The following is a 26292-nucleotide window of genomic DNA, read 5'->3' on the forward strand; positions in this document are numbered from 1 at the left end:
TGCTCAGGCCATCCAATCCCCACCAGGGCACTGCCCCCCACACCTCACCTTGATCAGCCGCTCCATGTCTGCCTCCAGGTTGACGATGGTCATCCTCTGCATGACGACGTCAAAGATGCGCCGCTCCAGCGACTGCCACTTGAGCCGGGCCGCCTTGCTGAAGGTCTGGCTCATCCCCTTCTTTGGGAACTTCTTCCTGCAGTGGGATGGGACATGGTCAGGGGGCTTCCACCGGGCAGGCGCTCGGCCATCACGCCCGCTAGTGCTCAGGACAGAGGGGCATTTACACATCAGGTCTGCCTCCAGCCAATGTGGAGAGTCTCACGTGTCAAACCACATGGCAGAGTCGCCCACGATGATAGAGCGATCGTTTCCCGTGTTCCCACAGAACTCCGCTCCCATCTAACACCCAGGAGCCCGGGGCCTGAGGGCCAAGCACGGAACGAGGCCGCGGGGGACACGGATTCGGAAGCACTGGTCTGACCTGACGGGCCGAGCCCCATTCACGGAGGGCGAAGGGTCTCCCAGGAAGTGGTCGATTTTCCGGTTCCACTGGCGCACGATGCTGGAGACCGAGCGAGAGCCGGACTCCGGTTCCGAGGAGGTGGTGCTGGCGGACACCTCCGCACCCGAGTCCAGCATGGCGGGCTTCTGACTCAGCCTCCCAGAGACCCGGTCCGACATGGGCTTGGCCAGGCGGCGCAGAGCAGAGACCTGGGTGAGAGCAGTGCCTGAGGGCTGGGCCTCCTGGGAACACCCGCAGGGGGCATCGCCCCCCAGCCACCCCAGTGGCAGAGCGACTCCAACGCTTCTCAGGTGGCAAAGTGAGCCCGGGAGCAGCTGAGCACCTTTCAAGAGAGCTGAGCCTATCTGGGCTGGGTGAAGGTCCGGTACCCTTGGATAGCAGTTTCCCAGAATGCATCAGGAGGGGCTGGGAAGGGGCTGGGATCGAAGCACCGTACCGTCCCGCGAGCTGTACGGGTGCTGGGGCAGGAGGCAGCCTGGACGAGTCACGTGACCAACTCGGCTGCCAGGACCCAGCTCCAGGAAGGAGGGAGGGGGACACAGCCTGTTGTGCACAGTCACACATGGCACGCAGAGAATTCCTCCTTCCTGACCCCAGAAGATCAGCTGCCCCCGGAGGCAGGCGTTTCCTCCCCCGCAATCACTGTCATCTCCTGCCTGGTTACTCCTAGCCATAAAACCACCAGGCTCTGTGGGAAATCCACCCCACCCAGGGCCAGCACCTTGGGAACAACCCAGCATTGGCGGAGCACGACCCACTGGGACAGCAGAGGGGACTATTCCGTCTGGAGAGGCCCCAGGGCCCTGCCCTGCCAACGGCCCGATCCAGGAGCCAGGCCTCAGCGCCCACCCAGTCACGGCCCCGCGAGCGGCTCTCCAGACCCCCGCAGGTGCAGGGGCTGGCACTCACCTCCTGGGTTTTCCTTCGCAGCACGATTTCCTGCTGCCGCTTCTGAGACTCCAGAGCCCGGATCTGAAACTGCGCGGGAGAGAAGCCAAGCCTCAGTCGAGTCCTGAGCGGGCGTGAGCCGCTAAAGAGGAACCCAGGGTCTGGGGTAGAACCCATGGCAGCAATGGGGGAAGGGGAGGGGACCCAGGGCTCCCCCACCCCCTTGCCTGAGGCCAGCACGTGGGATGTTCTCAGTGCAGGCCATGGGCCAGATTTTGATCTCACCCAGCAGCGGTGTAAAACCTGGATTTATTCTGCTGTAACCGATGGCAGCACTGTGGCATTTGTACCTGCCCTGAGCAGCAACCAGAGATGCAGGAGGAAGCAATCACCTCCTCTGACCTGGGGAAGGCGGAACCTGCCACCCCACCAGGTGCTGATCTCAAGGGATGGACAGACATATGGACATGTGGTTGGGGGAGGGGACATGCTGCGCCTTCAGCAGGGGGAGGAGTCCCCAGACAGACAGTGGGGTGGCTGGTTTCCGCACAGGGTTCCCAGCACACAGCTCCCCAACCAGGCAGGGTTTTACGCTGTTCTATGCTGCCGGCCCCATTCCTGGCTTCACAGGACCTGCAGGCCTTGGCCGGCCAGTGGCCCAACACGGGCTCTGAAAGGAGCGGGCCTGGATGCCAAGCCGGGCACTGATTCCAGCGGCCGGGCACCCGGAAGAGCTCTAACACACTGTCGAGCAGAGGTAGGGCAGGACTGAACGTGGAATGTTCTTGATGCAGGCGACGGCTGGATTCACATCGCAGCAGCAGCAGTGTAAATCTGGAGCGACTCCGCTAATGTCAATGCAGTTACTCCAGATTTACAACGAGCGTAATAGAGAGAGGAATCTGGTCCTCTGTTGGTGCAGCGCTTGCTCCAGATTTCCCATCGCCTTGCTCAGCCATCCCTGCGGCTCAGCCCCAGCTTTGCAGGGCTCCCCTGCTGCCCCATATCCCGAATGGCCCCACTCCCTGTCTCAGCCCTGCCCCGTCACAGGGGCTCCCCTGCCCCTGCCCCACCCTGCGTCAGGGGCTCTGGGTGCAGGCTGCCTCACCCAGGTAACTGCTCACCTGTGCACAGGGGAGGGGACCTGACACATCATGCATCAGCGAGGGCTCTCCAGCACCCTCCCCATCTGGTCCCAAGGAGCCTGGCTTGGGGCATCTCCCCAGGAAAGGCCCAGACCCCTTGGAGAACCCGCACTCCCCGCTGCACCCTGGCCAGCTGGTGTGGGAGCTCAGAGCCGAGTGAGGGGCGCAGGCCCCAGCCAGAGCTGCCCTATCTGCAGAGCCCTGGCGAGGAGCTGGGTTCTCACCTCCTGCCTGCGCTGCTCCTTCTTCAGCTGGGCGATCTCCCGATTCCGCTTGGTCTCCACCAGCCGCCTCCGCTGCTGCTCCTCCCGCATCTGCTTCATCAGTGCCACCTGCGGGCCCCCCGACAGCCACACCCAGCATAAGGAGTGTGCACAAGGGGCTGTGCCCATCCACCGCCCCTCCCCAGTTTGAAGAGCTAGCACAAGCGGGCCATGCCCCTCCAGCCCCCTCCTCCTCTGCCCAGCCAGGTACCTTCGCCTTCTTCATCTCTGCCACCTCAGCCTGCAGCTTCTTGAGCTCCCGCTCATAGCGCGACTGGTTCTTGAGCAGGCGAGCGTGTTCCTTCTGGGCTGCCTGCAGCTTCTGCAGGTCCCGATTCATCTCCTTCAGCCGCTTCTCGTAGTCCGCCTTGATCTTGTTGGCCTTCTCCTCCGTGTAGCATTCCATGGTGCCTGAAGGGGGTGGCGCAGAGACGCTCAGAGTGCCAGGCTAGGCCGAGCCCATCACGCTGCATCCCACCCAGCTGCCCCCTGGACCCACCAGGCCCCCAGGGAAAGCACCCTCAGTGGGGGGCACTTTAGATTAACTCTTGGCCTCCAGGGACAAGTCTGCCTGGTCCAGCAGCTCAAGAGATGTTCAATGGCCGAGTAGCCCAGACCAGTCATTGCCTGCAAGCCAGAACCATGGGCCTATTTTAGACCAATAACCCCGGCAGCAGAGCAGTGCCAGGCGTGTGCCAGGGACCGCACCGCTCCAGGGACTGGGTGCACACTGTTCTCCTCCAGGCAGCCATTGCTGTTCAGCCCAGAGGGGGATGCTGCTGAAATGAGTTTGGTGGGACTCAGCTGGGGGCAGGTGTCTCAATCACTAAAGTCTCAGTTATAGCATCAGCTGCCCCACTCGGGGAAGATGCCCAGGACTGAAAAGCCCTGGAGATGGAGCTCTCTGCATGGGCAGGCTACGCTGCTGCTCCTGCATTGGAGAGCCACAGTTTCCTCGCTGGGAGGAAGTCGGGAGCAGCTGGGAGCTTGGCCACAGATGCCAGGTGGCTTTGCCTCTTTGCCTGGCCCTGTCTCCCTGACGCGTGTCAGAGCTTGGAGCTCCTCCGAGGGAAGGGACTTTCCCTGGGCCCTACACCCACTGTCTCCCCACAGCCAGCGGGCTGCACAGCTGGGAGGTCACGGGGTCACCAGGCCCAGCCCTGATCAAGAGGCGGGACAAGTGGCACACAGCTGAGGAGAAGGATCGATCCCAGGAGCTGGGAAGCCAGACACTGAGCAGCCAGCGGGAATCTCTGGGGACCGCAAGAGGGGCATGGAATGCAGGGGGCAGCGGCCCAGTTTGGGCCTCATTGGGCACCGGGAGAACCCCAGGGTTTCTCCTGCCAGCGCTGGCTCAGAGGACCCGTGCGGTGGGATGAGCCGGGGGGGTGGAGGGGGCACTGCCCGTACTGAGGTTCTGCAGCACCCGGTCCCTCTCCAGCTGGGTGTCGCGGATCTTGTTCTGCAGCAGGATTAGCTTCTCCTCGTACTGGTGCTTGAGGGTCTGCAAGCGCCGCTGGCTGTTCTCCAGCTCGTCAATCAGCTTCTGCTTGATCTCGATCTCGCAGGTCAGGTCGGCCAGATCAGCCTGGAAATTCACCACTAGAGGTGGGGGGAGAGTCAGTCAGCCAGGCAGCCCCGGGGAGGTCAGGAGGAGAGAGCCAGGCAGCCCTGGGCCGGCCTGGAGAGGGGAGGGGCAGTGCCTGGCTCACGGGTCCCCTATGGACTCTGGCGTTGCAGAGGAAAGGAGGCAGATGAGGCAGGACTCAGAGGGGATGGCATCTCGCTCCTGCGGTCTTAGCCTTGCCTGGGTACCCGGAGGCGAATGCGGGGGGCTGAGGAGGAAGGGACAGAGCTTGGCAGCCAGGCCTGTGCCACTGAGCACCAGCTGAGCCGGACCACCTTACCACCCTGACTGGCACCTCTTGCACCTCCAGCCAAGACCTGCCCAGCTCACCCTACAGGCCCACTGCAGCCGCCTACCACCTCCCCAAAAGGGGCACAGCCCTGAGTCACTGCAGATATCCCCGGTCCCAGCCTGAGCACAGAGCTGGGCGCCGTGCCCTCCGAGTTACCCTTCTCCTCCACATCGGAGTCCGAGTCCACCAGGCTCTCCTCGCTGCCCGAATCCTCGTCCTCATCCTCACAGCCACTCTCCTCCCGCTCCTCCTCCTCCTGGGAAACAAGCGCAGGGTTAGGGCAGAGATCAGGAGCCTTCGGCCCCTCTCCTATCGTCGCAGGGGCTCAGGCCTCTCCCCATCCGCCACCCCCAGATGTGGGGGAATTAAAGCGATTGCCTCGGAAACCAGTGCCAGGCAGAGGCAGGAGAGAGGACGTTTAACCCGGGGCCAGGGGCAGGGCTGATCCCTGTGTGCAAAGGGAGTGGGCCATGTCTGGGGAGCTCCCCCCACCCTCCCCGCTGAGATGGCAGCTGAAAATGAAGGGCCTGATGAGAACCTCCGGGACGGCTGGGGCAGAGGGGACACGGTTCACGGGACAAAGCCCAGCTGCACGGAAAGGCCTGTGGCTAGTTGCCCTGCCCCACCTGTTGCCAGGGTGTCAGATGGCACAGGGCACTGCCAGGGGGCAGAGGGGACTGTCTTACCCGCCATCCTCAGCCATGCCCTGCCCCCATTCTCCACACCTATGCGGGGCCAAACAGCAGCAGACTGGCTGCCCTATGGGGGGGTGGTCATGGACCCTGCCCCTGCCCCCCGGATCCCCTGCGACTCCCACAGACAGGCTGGGATTTGCCCCACCTCCCAGGGTGCGGCAGGACACAGCTGCCCCAAGCGCCGGCGAGGCACAGAGAAGGCCGCTGGCATTCTGGCTAGCAACCGGGCTCCCACCCCCCACTCCACGGGGGAAGCCTCCCTCACCTCCTCGTTCTCGTCCGTCTCCTCCCCGTTCTCCTGCTGCAGCTTTGGCCTCTTCTTAAAGGCCTCCTTCTCCGGGCTGCCAGGAAGAGACGGGATGAACCCCGGTGACAGGGGAGCCCTGGCACACGGTCCCCTTAGACCATACATCCCCAACACCCTCCATCTCAGAGCCCTTCAGGAACCCAGCTTCACTGCCCTCCAGAGAGACGGGCCAGGCAGTGTTACCAGATGGGGAGACTGAGGCACAAGGAGGGGAAGGGACTCACCCAAGGTCATGTGGCACGTCAGAGGCAGAGCTGAGAAAAGAACCCAGGAGTCCTGATTCTCTGCTGTATGGCTTTGGCTTCCCAGGGATGGGGCAGGACAATGTCTGGACCAGCAGGGCTGATGGGGGCTGGAGGGTGCCAGGGCTGGAAGCCAAGGGAGAAGTGGGCATCCCAATAGCCATAATAATGAAGAGCCAGGGGTGGGAGCACCCAGAACAGCCCCCCCCCCTCTGTCCCCAGCAAGGAGTTGGCCATCACCTCTTCCTCCGCTGCCTGGTCTCCTTCTTCAGCCGCTCCAGGTCCTGCTTGGCCCGCCGGAGGACTTCGGTGGCCTCTGCCTCCATGGAGACCACGGGGCTGCTGAGCGCCCCCAGGCCTGGGCACGAGCCCAGGGAGTACGGGGGCCTGGAGGAGACCCGCGACAGACTCCGGCGGAGCGACTCGTTCATGGCTTCGCTCTCCAAGAGCTTTGTCCTGGGGATCGGAGGGGCTTTTGGTTACGGAGATCTGCTGCCCTGGGCAGATATCCAGACACCCCAGGGGAAAAGACACCCCCTCCCCCCAACCTCTAAGGAGGGGTGACCGGGAGAGTGTGTGTCTGGAACCTAAACTGCCCTCGCTCAGCTTGGTCAAAGGGGCTCAGGGCTCTGCTCCCGGGGAGGGGGGCTGCAGAAGGACATCGCAGGGAAGGAAAGCTGGCATGGCCACCACTAACCATCTGCATGCCTCTTGTGGGAGCAAAGAGTCACAGCAGATGCCACTTCACAGATTTAGTGCCTTCCCTTAGATGGCAATGCAGCCCAGGCCTCGTCACAAAGGCCCCAGGGCTTCCCACCAGGCCTGAACGCTAACGGGAGAGAAGCAACCCTATGGCCGACAGCCAGTTCTCAACAGCCACGGTGATACGCTGACATGGCAGCCTAAGGGTTAATCTTCAGCAGCGGCTGCGCTAGACAGGGTGGGGCACCTCTGTTTTCTAGCATTACGGACAGGGGTCTGGATCCTCAGCGGGAGGGGGGTAAATCGGCATTGCTCCAGGGACCCCAGTGGGACAAAGCTGATTTTACACCAGCTGAGAATCTGGCCCAGAATGAGTGAGGGGATTCCTGTCTCCGGGGTTGTCAGTTTCTCCAGCACGGAATCCACATTTATGAGCAGCACTAGCTATCAGACTGCATTTCAATGTACCCCTGGGAGGCATTTAAGTCTGGATCAGCCAAGGCTCCAAAGAAAGCTTGGGAGCACAAGGGCCGGACAGGACGCCCTACAGGATGGAGACATTTCCATCTCGAATGTGGGGCTTTTATTTATATTTCAGCAGCACCGAGAGAGACGGGATCAAGGCCCTGTTGTGCCAGGTGCTGCACACACCCGTGAGACGGGCGCTGCCCCAAAGTGCCGACAATCTAAATGGTCGCATCAGACCAAAGGCAAGAGAGAGGGGAAGTGACTTGCCCAAGGTCATTGGCAGAGCTGCGATGCCAGCCTACTATTTGAACCCAGTGCCCGCGGCACCGGGAGCGGCAGAGCCAGAGAGGTAATCTGGGCCTCCAGAGCCCCAGGTCAGCAGCCCCCCCGCTAGCCCGCACTGCCTCTTTGCAGGTCCTCTCAAGCTGCACGCGATACGTGGCCCCCCCAGACGGGCGGAAGGAGAGAACGTGGCCCACGCCCACCTGAGCTCCTCGATCTCCCGGATGTAGTTCTGGATCAGGGCGCCGATGGCCTCGTTGCCATCACCTGGAGGGACAGAATTAGGATCACGGACTAGATCAGAAACTCCTAGCAGCTGGGCTGCCACTCAGCTGCCCTTGGACCTGAGCTCCGGGGTGGCTGTAATTTTCGTGGGACCGATCCGCATGCCCCACCTCGCATACACATCCTCCGGAGGTGCCCATCCTCACCTGCCTTGGCCAGTATCAAATTGGCCTCCTGGCTCATCAGGTGGGTGACCCGGCTGTTGATGGCATCAATGGCCTCCTGCATGGCCTTCACCCTCATGCGCAAGGTGGCATTCTCCTTCTGGAGCATGGCGTTCTCCTGGAACAAGTCACTGTAGCCCTCGGCGCCGTCCTCCCCGATCACACGTTTGCCCTGCGGGGAGAGGAGAAAGGGAGATGCAGAGAGGGCAAAGCCACAGCGTCCGTCAGCCCTGGCCGAACCCAGCCGGCCACGTGCTCAATGGCGCCGCACTGAGGAAGATGGGTAGGGTAACCCTACGTCCCGTTTCGGCTGGGACAAGTCCCTTTTTTAAGCCATGTCCCGGGCGTCCCGACTTTTTTTTTGGCAAAAGTGGGCATTTGTCTCCAAGGGCAAACGGGACAAACACCCAGTTTTGTCAAGAAAGTGGGGTGCAGAGGAACGTGGGGGGGAGGCCGGGATCCAGCAGGGGGCAGGCAGGGCTCGGGTGAGCAGCGACGCCAGCCCCAGCCTTTGGGAAATAGTCGACCTATCCCATATGTGCTTTGCTGCTCGCCCCAGCCCTGCCTACCCTCTGCACAGGGATGGGGGGCTCGCGTGAGTGGCTCAGGCCAGCCCCACATGGGGGGAGGGACTCAGGCGAGTGGCTCGAGGCAGCCCCGTGGGGGGCGGGGGAGGAGGAGGAGGGGCTCAGGCCAGCCCCACGGGGTGTTCTGGTTTCCCTGTGGGAAATATGGTCACCTTAAAGATGGGTCACAGCAAGAGGAGCAGGGAAAAGGTAGAGACTCAAAAAATGGCAGGCGTGCCCGTGGGAAGGCCGTGCTCGGGGGACGGCAGAAACAGGGAGCAGCTGACATGCTGTAAGTGCCTTTTACTCAGGTAAGGTTCTGATCTGAGCCCCATGATGGCAGGAGCTGAGCACCTCCCAGTTTAATGCATTTACCCTCATGCACCCCCAGTGGGCAGGGCAGTGCTCTGACCCCGGCTGGGCAGATGGGGATTGAGGCCCTGAGGCTGAGGGAGTTGCCCAAGGTCACACGGGGAGTCTGTGGCAGAGCAAGGAATTGAACGCAGGGCTCCCAAGTCCCAGGCCAGTGCCATGACCACTGGGCCATCCTTCCTCTCGGGCTGGGGAGATACATGACTCAGCTCAATAGCAACCTCTGGCTGCTTAAGGGCTGGTGCTCATGGGAAACCAGTCCAGACAAGCTCAGCATGAAGCAGGATGTCTGATATGCCCACAGGACAGGGATATAAAGCAGGAGGTGCCTTCCCAGCTCCGAAAGATACCCTGAAGCCTTCTCCCTGTTCAGACATGACATACAGCCCTTTAACAGCCTACCTCGCCATAGTCCCTTGCATCCTACCCACAAACTACAGCACCATTGAAACACAGCCATCTGTGGAGCCCAGTGGAGTGGAGCCCAGTGGGGTGGAGCCCAGTGCCACAGCATACACCGCACCCAGGAGGGCATGGTGCTGGCCAAGGCCAGCAGAGGAGTAGCTGTACACACAGCATGGGGCCAGATCTGTGCAGGGGAGGCAGGAATACTTTCCCCATGCCATTCGAGGCTGAGTTGCTACAGCTGGGATTTGAACCTGTGACAGCGAGGAGTCCAGGTCATACCCAGGCTTTGTACATGCAAGTAGGTCTCCCTCTAGCAGCCAGCCCCAGCAACCACAACAGCCTGCCACAAACTCAGTTAGTGGAGTTACTCCATTAGCCCAAGCGGCAGGGGCCGGCGTGGAAGGTCCTGGGTTCGATCCTCGCTGGTGACCCGAGTGGGCCGTACACACACGAGGCTTCGCCTGCTCAGCCGCCCCTTACCGCCTTGTACTCCATGAGCTCCATCTGGAGGCGGGCGATCTCGGCCCGCAGGGCGCTGATCTGCTGGCTGGTTTTGTCCTGGTTCACCACCACCTTGTTCTTGATGTTGCGAGCCCGGTTGGCGTACTTGAGCGTGTTTAAGGTCTCCATGAAGTCCCGGTCAGAGGGGCTGATGCAGGCGATCATGATGGTTTGGCTAGGGAGGACGGAGAGCCAACGGGGTCAGCTGGAGCTGCCATCAAACAATGCAGCACCTGGGCCACGTCAGATCAGCCAATTCCAACGCTGGCACATGGGTGCCTATTGGCAGCTCCAGCCACAACCCCCTTTGGCCTTTATTTACTTTATAAACGGGGTGTGGGCCCCTTCCACCCTGGGCCGGCACAGGCTGGGAGTGTGGCTCAGGCAGCAGCCTGCTTTGCGCTGGCAAAGAGAACCCTGGGTGGCCTCCCCTGCTCATTACAAAGTGGTGTTCAGGGAGTCGCCACCCCGGGCAGCCCACGGCAGGGCATTCGGGGCATCACTGAGACAGGAAGGGGGAGGGATTAGAGCAATCCCGTGCTGGGAAACTCAGCTGCCAAGTCCCAGATCACGAAGGGCTCAGACGCATTTTGCAAGAGCTAATTCCACGAAAGCTGCCTAATTGCGTCTGGGGCCCGGGACCAAGAGAGCCGAGATAATTACCTTCGAAAAGTCACTATGGAGACTCCACCGGACCCTCAGCAACACGCCACCCCAGGAAACCCACACGGCACTTCAGGTCCATCCCTGAGCCCGACCGGCCCTCCTGTTACTCAGAAATCCCCCACCCGCCTCAGGCAACACTCCCAGGGTGCAGACCCAGCGAGGGCACAGCTCTTCCATTCTGGGTCACACACACCCAGCTGAAGCGGACACCCGCTGGGTGACCCCACGCCCTGGCTCAGGGTGCCTGTTACCTGTTCCCCCCAAGCGAGTCCTGGAGGAGCCGGGTCAGTTTGGAGTCTCGGTAGGGTACGTGCACCGCTTTCTTGCTCTGGTCTCCAAGGGCGCTTATGACGTTTCCCAACGCCAGCTGCCAACAAAAAACGGAAGGGACGGAGTTTTCGCCCCGTGCTGGGGAGGGCCCCTCCCTGTAGAAAACAAAGTTCAGGGTGATCAGAGCCACCTCTTTCCAGGGAGCGGGGGGCTCTGGACCAATGCACTAGCAGCCAGTCAGTGCAGCTATACCAGCCAGCCAGTGTGCAGCCCCTCTCCTGCCTCCACGTTATTCCTGAGTCCCCAGATCCAGGAATCTACCCCTACTGGGGACAGTGCTGGGTAGCGCAGCTAGTTGCCCCATCCCTCACCACCGAGTCCACCGCGCGACCCCTAGTGGTGACCCGTGGTGGCTCAGTCTGGGAGCTAGTGAGCCAGGCAGGGTCTGTCTGTGTCCAGCAGCCCCTTTATATCCACTGCAGCCTGTCCCAGTCTCCTCCACCCGCTAAGAGCCTACCAGGCCGCAGTTGATGGAGATGCCCTCCTTGGCTCTCTCGCCCGTAGCTCCCGTCCGCTTCAGCCTCTCCGAGCCAGCCAGGTCGACGAAGTGGAACTTGGCGGTGAGGGTCTCGTACTCGCTGGTGGCCTGGGATCCCTCTGGAAGGCCGGTCACCTGGCAAGCAGACAGGCTGCAGCGTCAGCGCCTCCCGCAGGGGAACGGGGCTTTATCCCTCTGCTATGATAGATCCCAACCCGCCCCCTCGCAGAGCAGCCCGCTGCGGCTCCGCTGTCAACCAGCACGTGGCAGGGAGACGTAGGAACTAGCCTGACAGCGGCTCACGCCTGCCGTGCTGTGGGGCGAAGGGCGCTCCCCTGTCCCTCTCGCGCAGTCTCACCAGGTCGGGCTGGGCACAGACTCGCATTTGGCACAGGTGGATGGTGAAGATGGCGTGGGAGCGGGAGCTCTGGACATTCATCTGGGTGCTGGCGGTTGTGCGGGACAGAGCTCCCTGCTTCAGGCACTGGATCAGCTGCAACAACAAGGAAAGGGTTCAAAGAAATGTCCACCCCAGCCTGCTGGGAGGTGGGGAGATGCCAGAGTGGGGAGGGCACCCTAGGTCAATGTGCCATAGTCACCCTGGGATGGGGGCAGCCGAGCCCCTGCATGGCATGCAGGCTCTCCTGCCGAGCCATCCAGGCCCGGGTGCCAGGGCCCCGCGCTGGGAGATCCCTGCCCAGTGGCCACAGGGAACAAGGGAGCAGGCACTGTAGGGAGACCCCGGAACAGCCCCGCTCACGAGTCACCAGGAAAGCCAAACCCCAGGCAAGAGGCCAGGGCGGAGGCTAACTCAGGGTCTGTGTGCTCGGAGACGGGATTGGGAACCCGCCCATGCACAGCCATGGCGAGTAACGTGACACTCTACAGACCGAGGCCCTGGTGTGCTAGGTGCTGTACAAATGCTGAGAGACCACCCCAGCCCCAGCCCCACGCAACTGACAGAGAAGGGACTTGCAAAGGTTACGCCGCAGCAAGTGGCCCGGTGGGTAACAACCCAGCTCTCCCAGGGCCCAGCCCAGAGTCCTAAGCACTGATCTACGCTGCCCCCTGTGCTCTCTGCTGCACACGAAGTGTCCAGGGGCAGCAGAGGAGGCATTTGACCTCCAGGTCCTGAGGGTCGTTTCTGCTATCCCCAGTGGCTGGGAGACGTTCCCGCTCACAGACAACGCACAGGGCAAGGGCTTCTCCAGGACCAACCCCCTCCATGCGCTTGTGCCAGGAGCTACCCACTTGAGGCAGCAGTAGAGACGCGTCCCGGCTTCACGTGCTCACAGTCCTGTCTTTGGGCCTGACTCATCTCCCCTGGGACCAGAGCCTCCTGCAGCGATGCCTGGTTAACAAACGGCTCGTACTGCGTGCTAGGTGAGCGATTCCCTCGCCCCGGCGCTACAGGATGGGGGCTGCATTCCCACCCCCCCTTCGCCCCAGGACGCTGCTCCCATGGGAGACAGGTACCACGTGCCAACGACACAAGGGGGCATGGGAGGGCTGGGCATGGAGCCCAGACGCCTGCCCTCGGGTAACAGGGGACGAGCACGTGGGCACTGAGGATGCCAGCGGGATGGCTCTCGCTAGGCCCTGCACCACATGGCACAGAGGGCAGGAGCGGGGGCCTGGAGAGAAGGAAGGATCCAAGCACACAGATTGAAGGGGTAGGGAGTGAATCATAGAATATCAGGGTTGGAAGGGACCTCAGGAGGTCATCTAGTCCAACCCCCTGCTCAAAGCAGGACCAATCCCCAGAAAGATTTTTACCCCAGTTCCCTAAATGGCTCCCTCAAGGATTGAGCTCACAACCCTGGGTTTAGCAGGCCAATGCTCAAACCACTGAGCTATCCCTCCCCTCTGGGGACTGGCAAGGAGAGAGTTAACTCTGTCCAAGCTGGGCTCCCTTCTTGCTGCAAGGGGGGCTGCTGAGTGTGGGCAACAGGAGAGGGCTGGGATCAGCAGGGGGACAATTCTCCTTCGAGGGGGGGCTAGTAGAGCAGTTTTTTGGGGGGGGGGAGGGAAAATCCATTCACAGTCCATCCCCCTCCGCCCCTCCAGACCAGCTTTGGGAGCAGGGGCACAGTTGTACCGCGAAGCCACCACAGGAAAATCCAAAGCGTTCGGCATCCTGGTGCAGTGCCCTGATGCCACCCAGGGGCGCATCAGCCGGGCACATGTCAATGCCACACCCTGAGTGTGTCTGTCCCAGGGCGGCGGCAGCCAGAGCCTCGGACAGCTGGCTAGGAGAGCTTCTGCCCTGGGGCTGGGGCACGCTAGCTCCTGACTCCCCTTGTCGTCACTGGGGGCTCTGCCCCTCACAGCACCCGGCCCCTCCATTCTGCCCCTGCCCGCTCTCCGGCGATCCAGAGCAGCCGACCCCCCCGCAGCAGCCAGGTCCCGGGCGTCACCCACCTCATCCTGGGAGCTGATGAGGCGGGAGGTGACACCCGTGGTGTAGATGCTGCCGCTGGCATCCTCATGGATTTTGATGTTGGACTTGCGGTGGCGGGAGTCAGGGTCCCGGGCACTGTCGAACAGGTCCAGGATCTCCTCGTTGTAGAGCTGTGGGGGAGGGAGACAGGGCAGCGGGTTACTGGGCGGCACGAGGCTTGCTGCAGAGCCTGGCATGGGGCTTCACAACTTACCTCCCGCCACTGCGGGGTGCACAGGGGCCGTGCTCAGACCCCTGGGGCCTCCTGGCTCCCTCCAGGTAACCCGACCTCCCCCATATGCCTCCTGGGTCGTCCCCCCCACCTCTCCTCCAGGTACTCCCAACCTCCCCCCCAATGCCTCTTGGGTCCCCCCCCTCCTCAAGGCCTCCCCTACCCAGCACACGCAGAGCAGCACAGTGCCAGCGTGCTGTCCCGATGATCCCTAGCTAAGGGCACAGACTGGAGCAGTGAGTTCCCCAAGGCCATGCGCCAAACCAGTGGCAGAACCAGGAATAGAAAGAACCCAGGCATCCTAGCTCCAGGCCATGCCCACTAGGCCTTGCTCTCTCCTTAAAAGCTCTCAGAGAGCAGACAGGAGGCCGAGGAGCCAGCTCACCGCACCTGGCATTCCCCCCATCGCCATGGCCGTCAGTCACCCAGCACTGTCCGTACGTCTGGGGACCCTGCTGTCCCCCTAGTTATCTGGGACTAGAGTCCGAGCAGGGTAATTATCCAGAGCCCAGCAAGTCAGGCCTGGCCCGCCGGGGGTGGGGTGGGGTGGGGTGGGGGGTGTCATCACTGACAGATTGACCTGCCCCGGTGGAGAAAGGGGCTAATTAGGGCTCCAAGCCGGGAGGTCCCCAAAGGCAGGGAAGCCAGAGCCAATTCTGCACCTTGCCCTGGATTAGCTTTGCAAGCAAGCGGTGTATCACCAGCCCAGCTACTGCTCCCCTGCTGGGAGCAGGAGCAACATGGAAGGGGCGAGCACTGAGCAGAAGGCGGCGGCGGAGGAGAAATGGATTTAGTGCCTGTGGCTAATCGGGGGAAGGGGCAAGAACAGCAGGGCAGGTGCATTGAGCCCATCCCAGTCACTACAGGGCAGGAGAACGGGTGGGCTCAGAGGAAGCCCCCTGAAGGCCAGGTCCAGAGGGGCTATGTAGTGGCTCCTCCTTGGCAGAGCAGCGTAGAACAGACAGGCTTCACCCCATCTACGATATTAACAGGCCCCTCTTTACCCTAATATGCAAGCACCTAACAATCTACCGTATTTATCCTCACGCCTCATTGTACAGATGGGGAACGGAGGCCAGAGAGACCAAGGGACGTGCCCAGAGAGTTACCTTGGGCATGCATGGCAGAGCAGGGAGGAAAACCCCAGGTCTCCGAAATCCTGCCGTAGGGCTGATCCAGGCTGTGACCCTACACGAGGGATAGGTAAAGTGACCCGGCCGTCCCCCTTCCCCAGCCACCACCTGCAGATGGGATCCTGCCCTGGAGTGGTGGGCGTGCCTGGCCTCCCATTCCTTCGCCCGGCTGGCTGACAGTTCTATGGGTGGCACAGGCTGGGACCTGCCCATTTGCGTAAGTGACGAGAATCCAGCGAATCATTAACAGGGTGGGTGGTGCGCTGAAGTCCCAGAAGGAAGCTGGGCTGGGGCCTCACTGCTTGTGGTGCTAGACAGGCTGCAGATCTCAACCTGGGCCTCTCGCCCACCCGGCCTTCGCCAGAGATGCTGGGAGGCCATGTTCCGATCACAGGGTCTGGGCCCTGGCCCAGGACACAGAGTGGAGCAGTGAGTTCACCAAGGCCACATGCCAAGTCAGGGGCAGAACCAGGGGTAGAAGCCAGGAGTCCTGGCACCTGGCTGGCATTAGGCCCGTACGCAGTTCATTGCAAGGATCCCAGCTCAGGGGCTAGCGGGAAAGCACCGCAGAGCGGCTCTGAAGATAAGGCTAATCCGTTCCACTGTCCCTGGAAGTTAGCTCCAGAGCAGTAAAGCCTCCCCTCTAATGAACCTGCCCGGAGAGGTCACAGGACACGGGTAAGAGCACAGCAGTAACAACAGCACAGGTAATTACCTTGCATGCTGGCAGCCTCGGGAGCTTTAACGGACCCCCACTATCACCCCAACGAGAGCACCTTTTATTCCAGCTGTGCATACCACGGCACCGAGATGCAGCCACCTCTGGGGTGGAGGGCAGCTATCAGCACACCCCACTGCGGGAGAGGGGACATTGGGGCAAACCAGTCCCCACAGGACTGCGCTACCCTGCTGGGTTTGCAGGGAGCGTGGGTGTTCAGCGTGGAGACGACAGGCGCTATAGGCCAGCTGAGCCGGTCCCTGCATGCGTAGTGATGTTCTGGCAAAGCAGCCAAGCAGGCAGCTAAAGAAGGCCTTATCTACCCTGGCCATCTCGTGCAGCTGCAGCCAGCCAGCCAGCCGAGGAGCCGGTAGTGTGGCCTAGTGGCTAGAGCACTGGCCTAGGACTACAGAGACCTGGGTTCTGGTCTGTTCCCAGCTCTGCCACTGGCCTGCTGGGTGAGTGACTCCCCCTCTCAGTGCCTCAGTTTGCCCATCTGTAAAATGGGATCATGATACTAATCTTCCTTTGTAAAGCACCTTGAGCTCTCCTGAGGCAAAGCGCTAGATACCAGCTGGGTCTCGATGATGCGACGGTAAAGCCTGAGCTCTGCCTACACTAGGGCCTTCGCGGTCACTGTGATTCTGTGGATCGCCTGGAGCGAGCAAGGCTGGGCACAGCCTGCCGGGGGAATACGAACGGGTGACTCTGAAATAGACCAGAGGGGTTTGTCTGGAGGAAACTCCTGCCTCATGCTGGGACTGGAGGCTCCAGAAGCCCAGACATCTAAGTTTCTGAAACTATTTAACAGGCAAAAATATCCTGACCAGAAAACAGACAGGACACAATAAACTCAGCAGGCAGCCCCCAGCTCCAGCACTGCCAGTGTCATTAACCCTTGCAGCGCTGGAGTCTCTGCTGTCGCCCCAGCAGCCTCTGGGCTTTGTCAAAGCTTCTCTATAGCCGAGAAGCTAGCATCTGCCAGCCCGGCCTTCAGACTGGACGGCTTCTGGTGCTGAACCTACAGAGCTGCAGCAAGGCCAAGGAGAAGGGTTTTCAGATGTAGCTCCTCTTAGCCTAGGTGGGATGGTTCAGTCCACGTAAAGGGTCCACCAGCCACCCCGTGGCAGCCACGGCGTTGGCCAAGTTTGCACAAACTCTCCACATGCCAGTGCAGTGGGGCCAGATCCTCAGACATAGCTTCATTGAAGTCACTGGAGTTACCCAAGCCCATAAACTCTAACAGGGCGTTCCCAAAGTGGGTGTCGCTGGGAGGAAAGGGATCGAGCAAAGGGAAATGTAGGCTGAATAGCAGGAGGTTTCGACAACAGCGAGATCTCCTTTGGCGACTTACGCGGTGGGAGTCCCAGCACCCTGTGGCATTCACAAGCAGGACTGGCTGGCTCTGGGGAAGATGCTATAGGAGGGGGAGACGGGATCTCACAGGGTTCACTGCAGCACTTGTGTCGGATCCTATAGCTCATGCCCAGGGCTGGGCAGTCACACAACGCTGCTGGCGGAGGGGCACTCCCCGCCGTACTGAATGAGAAGCAGGGTTAACCACCACTCAGAATAGCCTCGCCCCGACAAAGGGATTTCAAAGGAGGTGCCAATGAGCAGGAAGTCTTCCCGCGTCCTGCTTCCGTGCCAGCTCACAGGCACTCAGGGAAGAGCCAAAGCCCTGCCAAGGCTAGAGATCCTTGGGAACACGGTCGCACTTCCGGCTGCTTCAGATCTGGGGCAGAAGAGATGAGGAGGGTGTCATGGAAGCCGGGAAGGCTTCCTATTGGGGTAACTTACCCAGCCAGGTACAGGGGTCTGAAGTCATACGGGTCTCAACTCTTTGCCCAGATGGAGAAAATGGAGCTCAGAGACTTTCCAGGGGGAACTCTGTGCTCTAGTGGTTTGGGCCTGATCATCTGGAGATGTGCAATCCACTTCTGGTTCGGACCCAGGCTTGCCTGATCTTTGGCCAGTCACTATCTGTACCTCCATTGTAAAATGGACCATTGGTATTTATCTAATTCATCAAGGTGTTGTGAAGCCCAAGAAAATACTCCTCTGAAGGGATAGATATACAAGGATCATTGAGGGCACTGTGTCAGCAGTGGGATTAGACTCAGGACCTCCCTGCTCCCAATCTTTCAGTCCTTTCTAGGCTATATAGCCTTACAGCAGATGCTTTCTCCTCTACACTTTTCCAACAGGGGAGGCATTTCTATGTTGAAGTGGGACTAGTTTTCAGATCACTTGAGATTTTACACATTCTAAAAAAAAAGCTCAAGTTTCAGGATTCCATGAAATTACGCAAAAGTGATTTGGCAAAATAGTGTCACAGTGGTTTTCCGTGATTTCACAAAATCCCTCTCACCCAGCTCTAGTCACTAAACACAAGGATGGCATAGTCTGGATCGATTATACCACAGCACACATTTCTCTATCAACATGATCCGAAAGTAAAATGCAAAGCCAATCCTTTGAAAAGCTCCTGGCTTTTCCACATGCGTTTGGGGCATTACCAAAATAGAAACTTTGTCAGAACAGTGGGGCTAGCTATATACAGCCTTCCTGCATTCGCCCAGATAAGTCATTCTAAACCCATTCCTGTCCTGAACTGCTGATGGATGCTGCATTTGGTTTTTTCATATTCCACCCCAGAACTAGCTGCGTGTGGGTAAGAGCTGAAGCAATCACAAAGTACACAGTCTGCAAGGCATGATGGGATCGTTCTAGGTGAAAGGTGCAATAAGAAAGGTTTGGATAATGATAGGAACATGCTAAAATTAGGCTCTGGAGACTGAGAAACAGGGCAAAGAGGTGGGAAGGGCCAGTACGTTACTTTCAAGGTGATGAGAAAGCCTGAAGCAATAGATGGGGTGGAAGGCGCTTGAGAATTCCTGCTCAGCTGGGGAAGGCTGGGAAAACCTGCATCCTTTGTACAGAAACTGGACTTTGGCCCAAATCTGGATGCAGACAAGTGGATGCAGAGTACACGGACTGCAGTGGAGCCAGCCCTCCAGCTCCCAGACACAGAGGGGGCACAGATAACCAGCACCACTGCCTCCCAGAGAAGCCAGAACATAAACAGTCAGCACCATTTTATGTAGGGCCCACAGCACGTGCCCCCCTGAAGCAGTGCATGAGCAGCTGTGGTTTGCGGTCGCTGGGACAGACACCCCCACCCATACCCTGTTCCGGGGTGTGGGAATGGCAGCTCCTCATGTTCTGGGGCCCCAGCTTGCTCCCCCCTCGCTCACACCCACCTCCAGGAACTGGGCGCTGACTTTGAACTCTGGCACGGCTGTGCCACGCTCCTGCGCTGCCCGCTTGCGCCGCTCGATGCCGCTGAAGAGATGGGAGATGGCCCGCGGGATGATCCCGTGCTCCTCCTCCGAGATGTTTGTGTCAAAGCCGGTGCCCATGGTGTACGTCTTCCCAGCGCCGGTCTGAAAGGGCACAGGACGGGCACTTAAGACAGCCCCAGGGCGCATCAACCTAAGAGCAGCCCCCTGCAGCTCCAGCCCTGGGCTGCCAAACCCAACCTGCACCCGCCCCTCCCTGACTATTCCCCAACAGCTCTGTTGATGCCCCAAAATCCCAACCCACGGCCCCCCCAATATTCCAGCCCTGGGCCTCTGCCCCTGCACCCCACCAACGAGCCTCAACTCCGACCTGCAGGCCCAGCCAAGCACCTTCCCGCATGGCTTTGCTGGCGCAGCCAGATAGCCCACAACTGCTAACAGCCGAGCCTGGCTTCAGTGCAACAGCCCAGGTTTACCGCCGAGACACAGGACGGGGACAGCCGGTACCTGGCCATACGCCAGCACAGTGGCATTGTAGCCTTCGAAGCAGCCCTCGATGAGTTTGCTGACGCAGGTGGTGTAGATCCGCTCCTGCCACGTGTCCAGGTCGAACACAAAGTCATAGGTGAACGCCTTGTCCTTTCCCAGCAGCACCTGGGGCTCCCCAGGCGTCACTGAAGTGCAGATGTGGCATCCCTCAATCTTCTCCTTTGACAGCTGGGGACGGATCCTGCCAGCGGGAGAAGACAGACAACTGAGGACACAACAATCTTACTTCTCCCAGAGCACCCTGCATCCCTGCAGCAAGGGGGACCACCTTGCCCACCAGTGAAATGCAGCCACCTCTGGGCTGCAACCTGACAGCAGCTGCTTAACCACACAAAGTAACAGTCTGGAACAGGAATACCACACCCAGGTGAACCTGCGGGATGCAGGCTTTAGAAAGGCAGCTGGAATTTGGTCAGGGTGGCCCCCCGACTCTTGAGACTAATGCAGTAAGATACTTAGAGACCACACAAAGGGTAGGGACCGAGGTGTTACTGTCACCTCAATGTTGCTGGTTCAAATCCCCCCAGTCAGTAGCTACTGACAGCAATTCCCATGTGATGGTTGCTTGGCCCGTAGCAAGTGATATTGGTGGGCCCCAATATACACACACTGGTATATGAGGGACAGTAAATTGTGGGGGAAGGTTTATGGAAAATATCCTTCTGCTATTACAAAAACAGTTCCTTATGATTATTGGTCTTGCAGTAGCTCATAGGAGCCCAAGTTATGGATCATGACCCCCTGGGGCCAGGCGCTGTACAAACACAGAACAAGAAGAGGGTCCCTGCCCCAAAGAGCTGATGATCAATTGTGAGACAAGAGACCACAGGCGGCTGCTGACAGACGACGAGCACAAGGAAACACGGCCCTGCCCAAGGCTAACAGAAGTCTTAGGGCTGGTCCACACTGAGGCGGGGGATCGATATAGGAAACGCAACTTCAGCTACGAGAATAGCGTAGCTGAAGTCGACGTTTCCTATATCGAACTAAAAGTACTTACTTCGGGTCCACGCGGCGCAGGCAGGCTCCCCCGTCGACAGCGCTTCCTCCTCTCGGCGAGCAGGAGTTCCGCAGTCGACGGGGGAGCGCTTCTGGGATCGATCTATCGCGTCCAGATGAGACGCGATAAATCGATCCCAGAAGATCGATCTCTACCCGCCGAATTAGGCGGATAGCGTGGACCAGCCCTTAGAAGCACCTTTCCTATTTATTAATGGCTCCCTGGCCTAGTCAGACGCCTATCTCCCTCCTCCTCACATTCTGCTAGAAAGAGCAAGACCCATGTTTTCAGCACTGGCCTCTGATTCTGGAGGCTTCTCTTTCTGGGGAGCCCATTTTGAGACAATTGGGGCCCAATTCCCAGAGGTACTGACTGTCCCGCAGCTCCCACTGACGTCAGCTGGATTTCCTTGTGCTCAAACCCTCTGGAAAAAAAATATATCAAGGCCCACTGTGTCTCAGGCTGGGCCCCCCAGAAGCAGAGGCACCCCAAATCCGTGGCTGCTATTGAAAGTTTGTGTTGACCAGCTCCCATTTTCATTTGCACAATAAGTGGGTCAGGTCAGAAGATGCTGGATGCTCCCTAAAGACTGTTCCCAGGGGCAACTTGGGCCCTCGGGTGGATTATTTCTCCTTCCAGACCTCTCTCCCACTCCTTTACTGCTTGCAACCCCTCACCCCATTAGATACGTAGGGGTCCCAGCTGCTAATTTATGGCAGTGGGTGCATCAGAGTGTCCTAACTGGAATACGGGTTTGGATGACCTGGGCACGTACAAACTACTAGGACAGGTAACACCTGGTTTAGATATGCAGATCCTCAATCTGCAAGGCATAGGTACGTAGCCCCCCACATCTGCGCACAGCCCCAAACTGCACACCCAATTCAGGGATCTAGAAGAATGCATGCTCACTCATTTAAAATGTTATTTATAAATTCCTAGAGGGACCATTCTGATCACACAGTCTCATCTCCGGCATAACACAGGCTTTCCCCAGTAACTTCGGAATCAATCCCATGATATGTGGGTGAGCTAAAGCAGATGTATTAGAGATGCACATTCTTGATTTCAAAGCTTCAAGGGATGGAGTATCCACCACAGCCCTGGGTAAGTGGTTCTGGTGTCTACTTACCCTCACTGTTCAAATAAAACACAAACCTGTGCTTTATGTCCAGCCTGAATTCATCTGATGTCAGCTCCCAGCCGGTAGAACTCATCGTTCCTTTGTCAGATAGACTACTGCAGTGCACATGTTCAATCCACATCATTAAAAGCTCCCTTGACGCAGTTTCCCATCGTACAAATTCGAGGCTTAAACATTTTTGCCCAAAATCAGTCATTAAAAATAAACCCTGGGGTAATCCGAATATTGCTAATCAAAACAGACAAGGGAAAGAGACAATACAAACCCCACATGAGCGAGACCGGGGAAGCCAGAGATGAAAATCAACCCAATCTGAGCCAGGAAGGGAAGAGCTCGGCTAAGGGTCTTTTCAGTACTCGCTCTCAAGTTCTTCATTACCTTCTAAATCACAGCGCTGAAGGCCAGAAGAGACCATGAGCCAGTCTGACCTCTGTAGCTCACAGGCCATCAGCGCCACCCCAGCATCCGCACAACCCAAATCAGATCAAGTAATCGTAATTTCACACACACACCTAAAATACTGCTGTTACACGGGAATCAACAAAGAGAAATGTACTGCTAACAAAATGACCTGCAGCTTTGCTTGTGTAAGCGGGGGAATGGTCCCGCTATTGTGGGGAACTTTCCTGGCTTCTGCACTACCCCGGTGAAGTGGGCTAGCGAAAGGATCCGAGTCCTCGCTCCCACTTCCTTTACCCAGAGGCCTCCCTGCCCTTGAGGACTCCCCTTCCACTCTCCTGTCTGGCAGAGTCCTCGTAAACCCCGACAAGGCTGGGCCCAGGATTCCTGGGGGGCTTGACCCCCAACCCTGCTGTGGTCACCTAGGACAGGGGCTAGGGTGTCCCCACTCCGGGGTACTCTCTTTGCACTGGGCACCTCCCTGACCCACTGATCATTTTATACAATCTAAAGCAAATACAAATTGTTTAATTAACAATTATTTTTAAAAAAAAAAGAATAAGGAAAAACGGGAAAGGTTAAAGGAAACACATCACCCTGCTCTGAGGCAGGGAATATCACAAGCAGTGTCTCTGGAACGTCAGGGCAGTTCACAGTCTGTTCCTTGTAGGTCCCGGGCCTCCTTCTCAGGCCCTGGCTGTGCTGCAGGGACGCTGTGGGTTGGACACTTGCTCTGGCGGTGGCCACACGCTCTCAGGCTCTAGGTGGCAGGACCCTTCTTCCCAGCGTCGCCCCCGCCCTGTCAGGGTTACGATCCCCCTCCAAGTCTGGCCTGCAAGGCCTCTTGGCTGAGGTATCTCCCTGCGCTGGGCCCACTGCCAGGGTCCCCCTCACTCTCCCCAGCTGCTCACCGCACCCAGCTCCGGACTGCTCCAGCCCCAGCTCCAGCTCCACTCTGCCTCAGCACGGCTGCTGCTGCTGCTCTGCCTCCAGCTCCCTGGGCTGCTTCTCTGGCCTCTCTGGCTCTGGTTGCTACAGCTCTGCCCCCAGGACAGGTCTGCTCTGCAGGCTGCTTCTGTAACTCTGCCTTGGGGCTGCAGCTCTGCTCCCAGCAACTTAGCTCAGGCCCCTCTCTGTCCTGGCTGTGCTCTGGCTTTGGGGCTGCGCCTCTGGCCCCTCTGGATCTGGCACGGTTCTGCTCTCCAGCTCAGCTTGGGCCCCTGCTTTCTCCTTAGCTCGGCCCCACTCAGTCTGACCCAGGCAATTCCAGCTCACACGGAGGACGGGACCTCCCTGGCCTCCTGACCCTCTGATTAGCCTGTCAATCAGGCTGATCTGGAGCATTGGCCTCTCCCCATTGTTCCTGGGGACTGTCAGTCTCAGACTCCTGATTTGCCATCGACCCTTCCCCTTTTAGTGCTGGGAGCTAGCCAACCAAAACACCCCCACTGAATGTTAGTAAGGGGGCAACAGTCCCCTTACACTTGGTAAAACAGCTGCTTTTGCTGAGATTTTAAAGTCTCCTATTTTCAGGGGATCGGCCTGGCAGCTCTGAAGCTGGCTTGCCTGGGAAGAATCAGGGAGAAAAAACATGACACCAAATACCCTGATAAAAACTCTTTTTGGAGACTTATTGACAAAACTTCCCTCATTGGCTGTTTTATAAATACTTATATTAATTCCTTTAAAGCCATGGAAGCCAATAGAATGGACCACATGATTAATACCACCACCCTCTCACTAAGTGGGGCTTATCAAATAGTGTCCGATATTATCCTCAGCTACTGTTTAATGTACTTTAGCCATGGGTGAAGCAAATCCTGCATGGCCACTCTGTGCCTCAGTTTCCCCATCTGTAAAGCAGGGATAATGATATCAAATACCTTTGTAAAGCTCTTTGAAATCTCTGGATGAAAGATACTGTGTAAGCGCTAGGTGTGATAGACTCAGACTTTAAGGCCAGAAGGGGCCATCTTGATCATCTCACCTGGCCTCCCGCACATCGCAGGCCGCAAAACCCCACCCAATCCTGTAATAGACCCCTAACTACTGGCTGAGTTACTGAAGTCCTCAAATCATGGTTTAAAGACTTCAAGTTAGAGAATCCACTGTTTACACTAGTTTAAACCTGCAAGTGCCCCATGCTCCAGAGGAAAGCAAAAACCTCCCAGGGTCTCTGCCAATCTGACCCGGGGAAAATTCCCTCTAGACCCCAAATCTGGCGACCAGGTAGACCCTGAGCATGTGGGCAAGACCCACGAGCCAGACACCTGGGAAAGAATCCTCTGTGGATAGTTTGTGTATCACTGAAGGATGGAAAAGGGTATCAGATTATGCCAGCACAAAAGTCTCACTAAGTGGGGGCTTTTCTCCAGGGTTCCCAGGCTGGCACTTTGTTTAAAGCCTACAAACAGCAGAAGGCTCAACTGGGCCCTTTGGGCCAGAATTTCCAGACAGAGCTCAGCGACCACAGCAAGGTTCAGATTTTCAGAAGGGCTCAGCACTGGGGCCGCTCAGGTTTCTTCTCCCCAAAGACGTTTCCTTCCCTGTCCCCTTGGACCAAAAAAAAAAAAAAAAAAAAAAAAAGGCTTTTTGACAAAAACGATGCGGGTGGAGGGGCTGTGTGTGTGTGTGTGTGTGTGTGTGTGTGTGTGTGTGTGTGTGTGTGTGTGTGTGTGTGAGAGAGAGAAACATTTTTGGTCAACATTTTCATTGTTTCTTGGGGGGGGAGGGGAGTAAAAGGTTTTAAAATATTTATTGCAAAAAGAATGGGGAGCTTTCAACCAGCACCCGACATGCACAACTTGCGTGAAAGCCGGGTTGTAAGGGTCACAATGGGAGCAGCAGGAATAGCTAGCCCCAGCTGTGGCTGCCGAGCTCTTCTGAATATTCTGGCCGACTGCAACTTTGCATGGCCAGCTGCACCCTCCCTGAGATCTCTCCCGAGTCACAAGAAGCTACTGTTAAATGCTTTGGCTTTCACCCTAATGCCCAGTAGCACCCTGCTCTTCCCCTCCCCTGCCCTGCTTCCCTATGCCACCCCGTACAGCTGGGAGAGCTGGCACCAGGCCTGCTGTTCGCTGCTCTGCTTCTGTGCTAAGGGAGGCAGACAGGACCCACAGTGTTGCAGGGCTCAAGCTTAGACCAATAAGCTGAGCCAGAGGGTCTGAGCTAGGCAAGGTATTCCTGGCTGAGTCCTCAGACCTGATCCCACCAGATACCCCGCCCAACCACTCAGAATCCTGCCTCAGGCCAATGCCTGGTGTCAGCTAACACTGAAGTTCTGGGAGTGCCTAGAGGTACAAGTCAGGATAGAGGCCCTATAGTGACTGCAGAGTTGCCACCTTTCTAATGGCTGGTAATCGGACCCCTGAGGCCCCGCCCCCTGCGCTGCCTCTTCCCCGAGGCCCCGCCCCCTTCCCCGCCTCTTCCCCAGATTAAAAAACAAAAAACCACCAGGGCTTGTCAAATGGCACCCAGACACAGAAGCCAAAAACCGGATGGGTGACAACCTTACAGTGGCAGGTGCTGTATAACTTCACCAGGCAAATGCACTTAGCACATCACCCCATACCAGAGATCTTTTAAACCAAGGGGACCTGAAGGGTGGTGTAAAATGAAGAGGCAGGGGATGTGTTCAGTGTGACAGGGAAGGATGGGGCAAGGGCATGAGAGCTAGGAGCACTGGGATAAAACTGAGCAAAGGAAATCAAGACTGAACATCAGGAAATGCAGAACAAAAGTCATGAAGAATATAAGAAGAGAATAATCCTTTATTACCCAGCACAGAGTTAGCAATGAGTTCCACAGGCTATCACATAGCCCAGATGCCAAGAGCTTAGTTGGACTCAAAAGAGGGCTGGATATTTACAAAGATAGTGATAATTTGAGAAGGTTCTTTTAAAAAAAAAAAATTATAAAACCTCATGCTTCAGGGCATGAGCCAACTTCTAAGTGATGAGGGTCAGGAAGAAACTTTCTGTGGGCAGGTTATTCCTTAATTTTCAACTTGGTGGGTTTCTTCTACCTTCCTCTGAAGCAGCTGGAGCTGCCCCCTATTGGAAATGGGAAACTGGACTATGCCAGTTCCTAAACCTGTGCTGGCCGGGGAGCAGGCAGATGGACGGGACCGGACCTACTGACATTAGAGATGGAAGAAACCTCCAGT

At 58.1% G+C, this 26292-nt stretch overlaps 1 protein-coding gene across 1 annotated transcript in view; it reads right to left on the bottom strand.

Moving 5' to 3' along the window:
- LOC135877874 (kinesin-like protein KIF21B) overlaps positions 1–21798 on the bottom strand; it is a 41993-nt gene extending 20195 nt beyond the window's left edge. The window contains exons 1-19 of the mRNA XM_065403401.1: positions 21740–21798; positions 19540–19762; positions 18994–19176; positions 13629–13778; positions 11566–11700; positions 11187–11342; positions 10651–10766; positions 9713–9908; positions 7869–8058; positions 7641–7704; positions 6226–6441; positions 5702–5777; positions 4898–4997; positions 4233–4424; positions 3034–3233; positions 2784–2891; positions 1436–1504; positions 485–714; positions 49–196 (exon numbers count right to left, since the gene is read on the bottom strand). Coding sequence (XP_065259473.1) covers positions 49–196; positions 485–714; positions 1436–1504; positions 2784–2891; positions 3034–3233; positions 4233–4424; positions 4898–4997; positions 5702–5777; positions 6226–6441; positions 7641–7704; positions 7869–8058; positions 9713–9908; positions 10651–10766; positions 11187–11342; positions 11566–11700; positions 13629–13778; positions 18994–19176; positions 19540–19762; positions 21740–21798 — 2811 coding nt within the window. The remainder of the gene's footprint in view (positions 1–48; positions 197–484; positions 715–1435; positions 1505–2783; positions 2892–3033; positions 3234–4232; positions 4425–4897; positions 4998–5701; positions 5778–6225; positions 6442–7640; positions 7705–7868; positions 8059–9712; positions 9909–10650; positions 10767–11186; positions 11343–11565; positions 11701–13628; positions 13779–18993; positions 19177–19539; positions 19763–21739) is intronic.
- Between the last annotated feature and the right edge of the window lie 4494 nt (positions 21799–26292).

Source organism: Emys orbicularis, chromosome 4 (assembly GCF_028017835.1).
Source record: "Emys orbicularis isolate rEmyOrb1 chromosome 4, rEmyOrb1.hap1, whole genome shotgun sequence".
In the NCBI taxonomy this organism is placed as follows: domain Eukaryota; kingdom Metazoa; phylum Chordata; order Testudines; family Emydidae; genus Emys; species Emys orbicularis.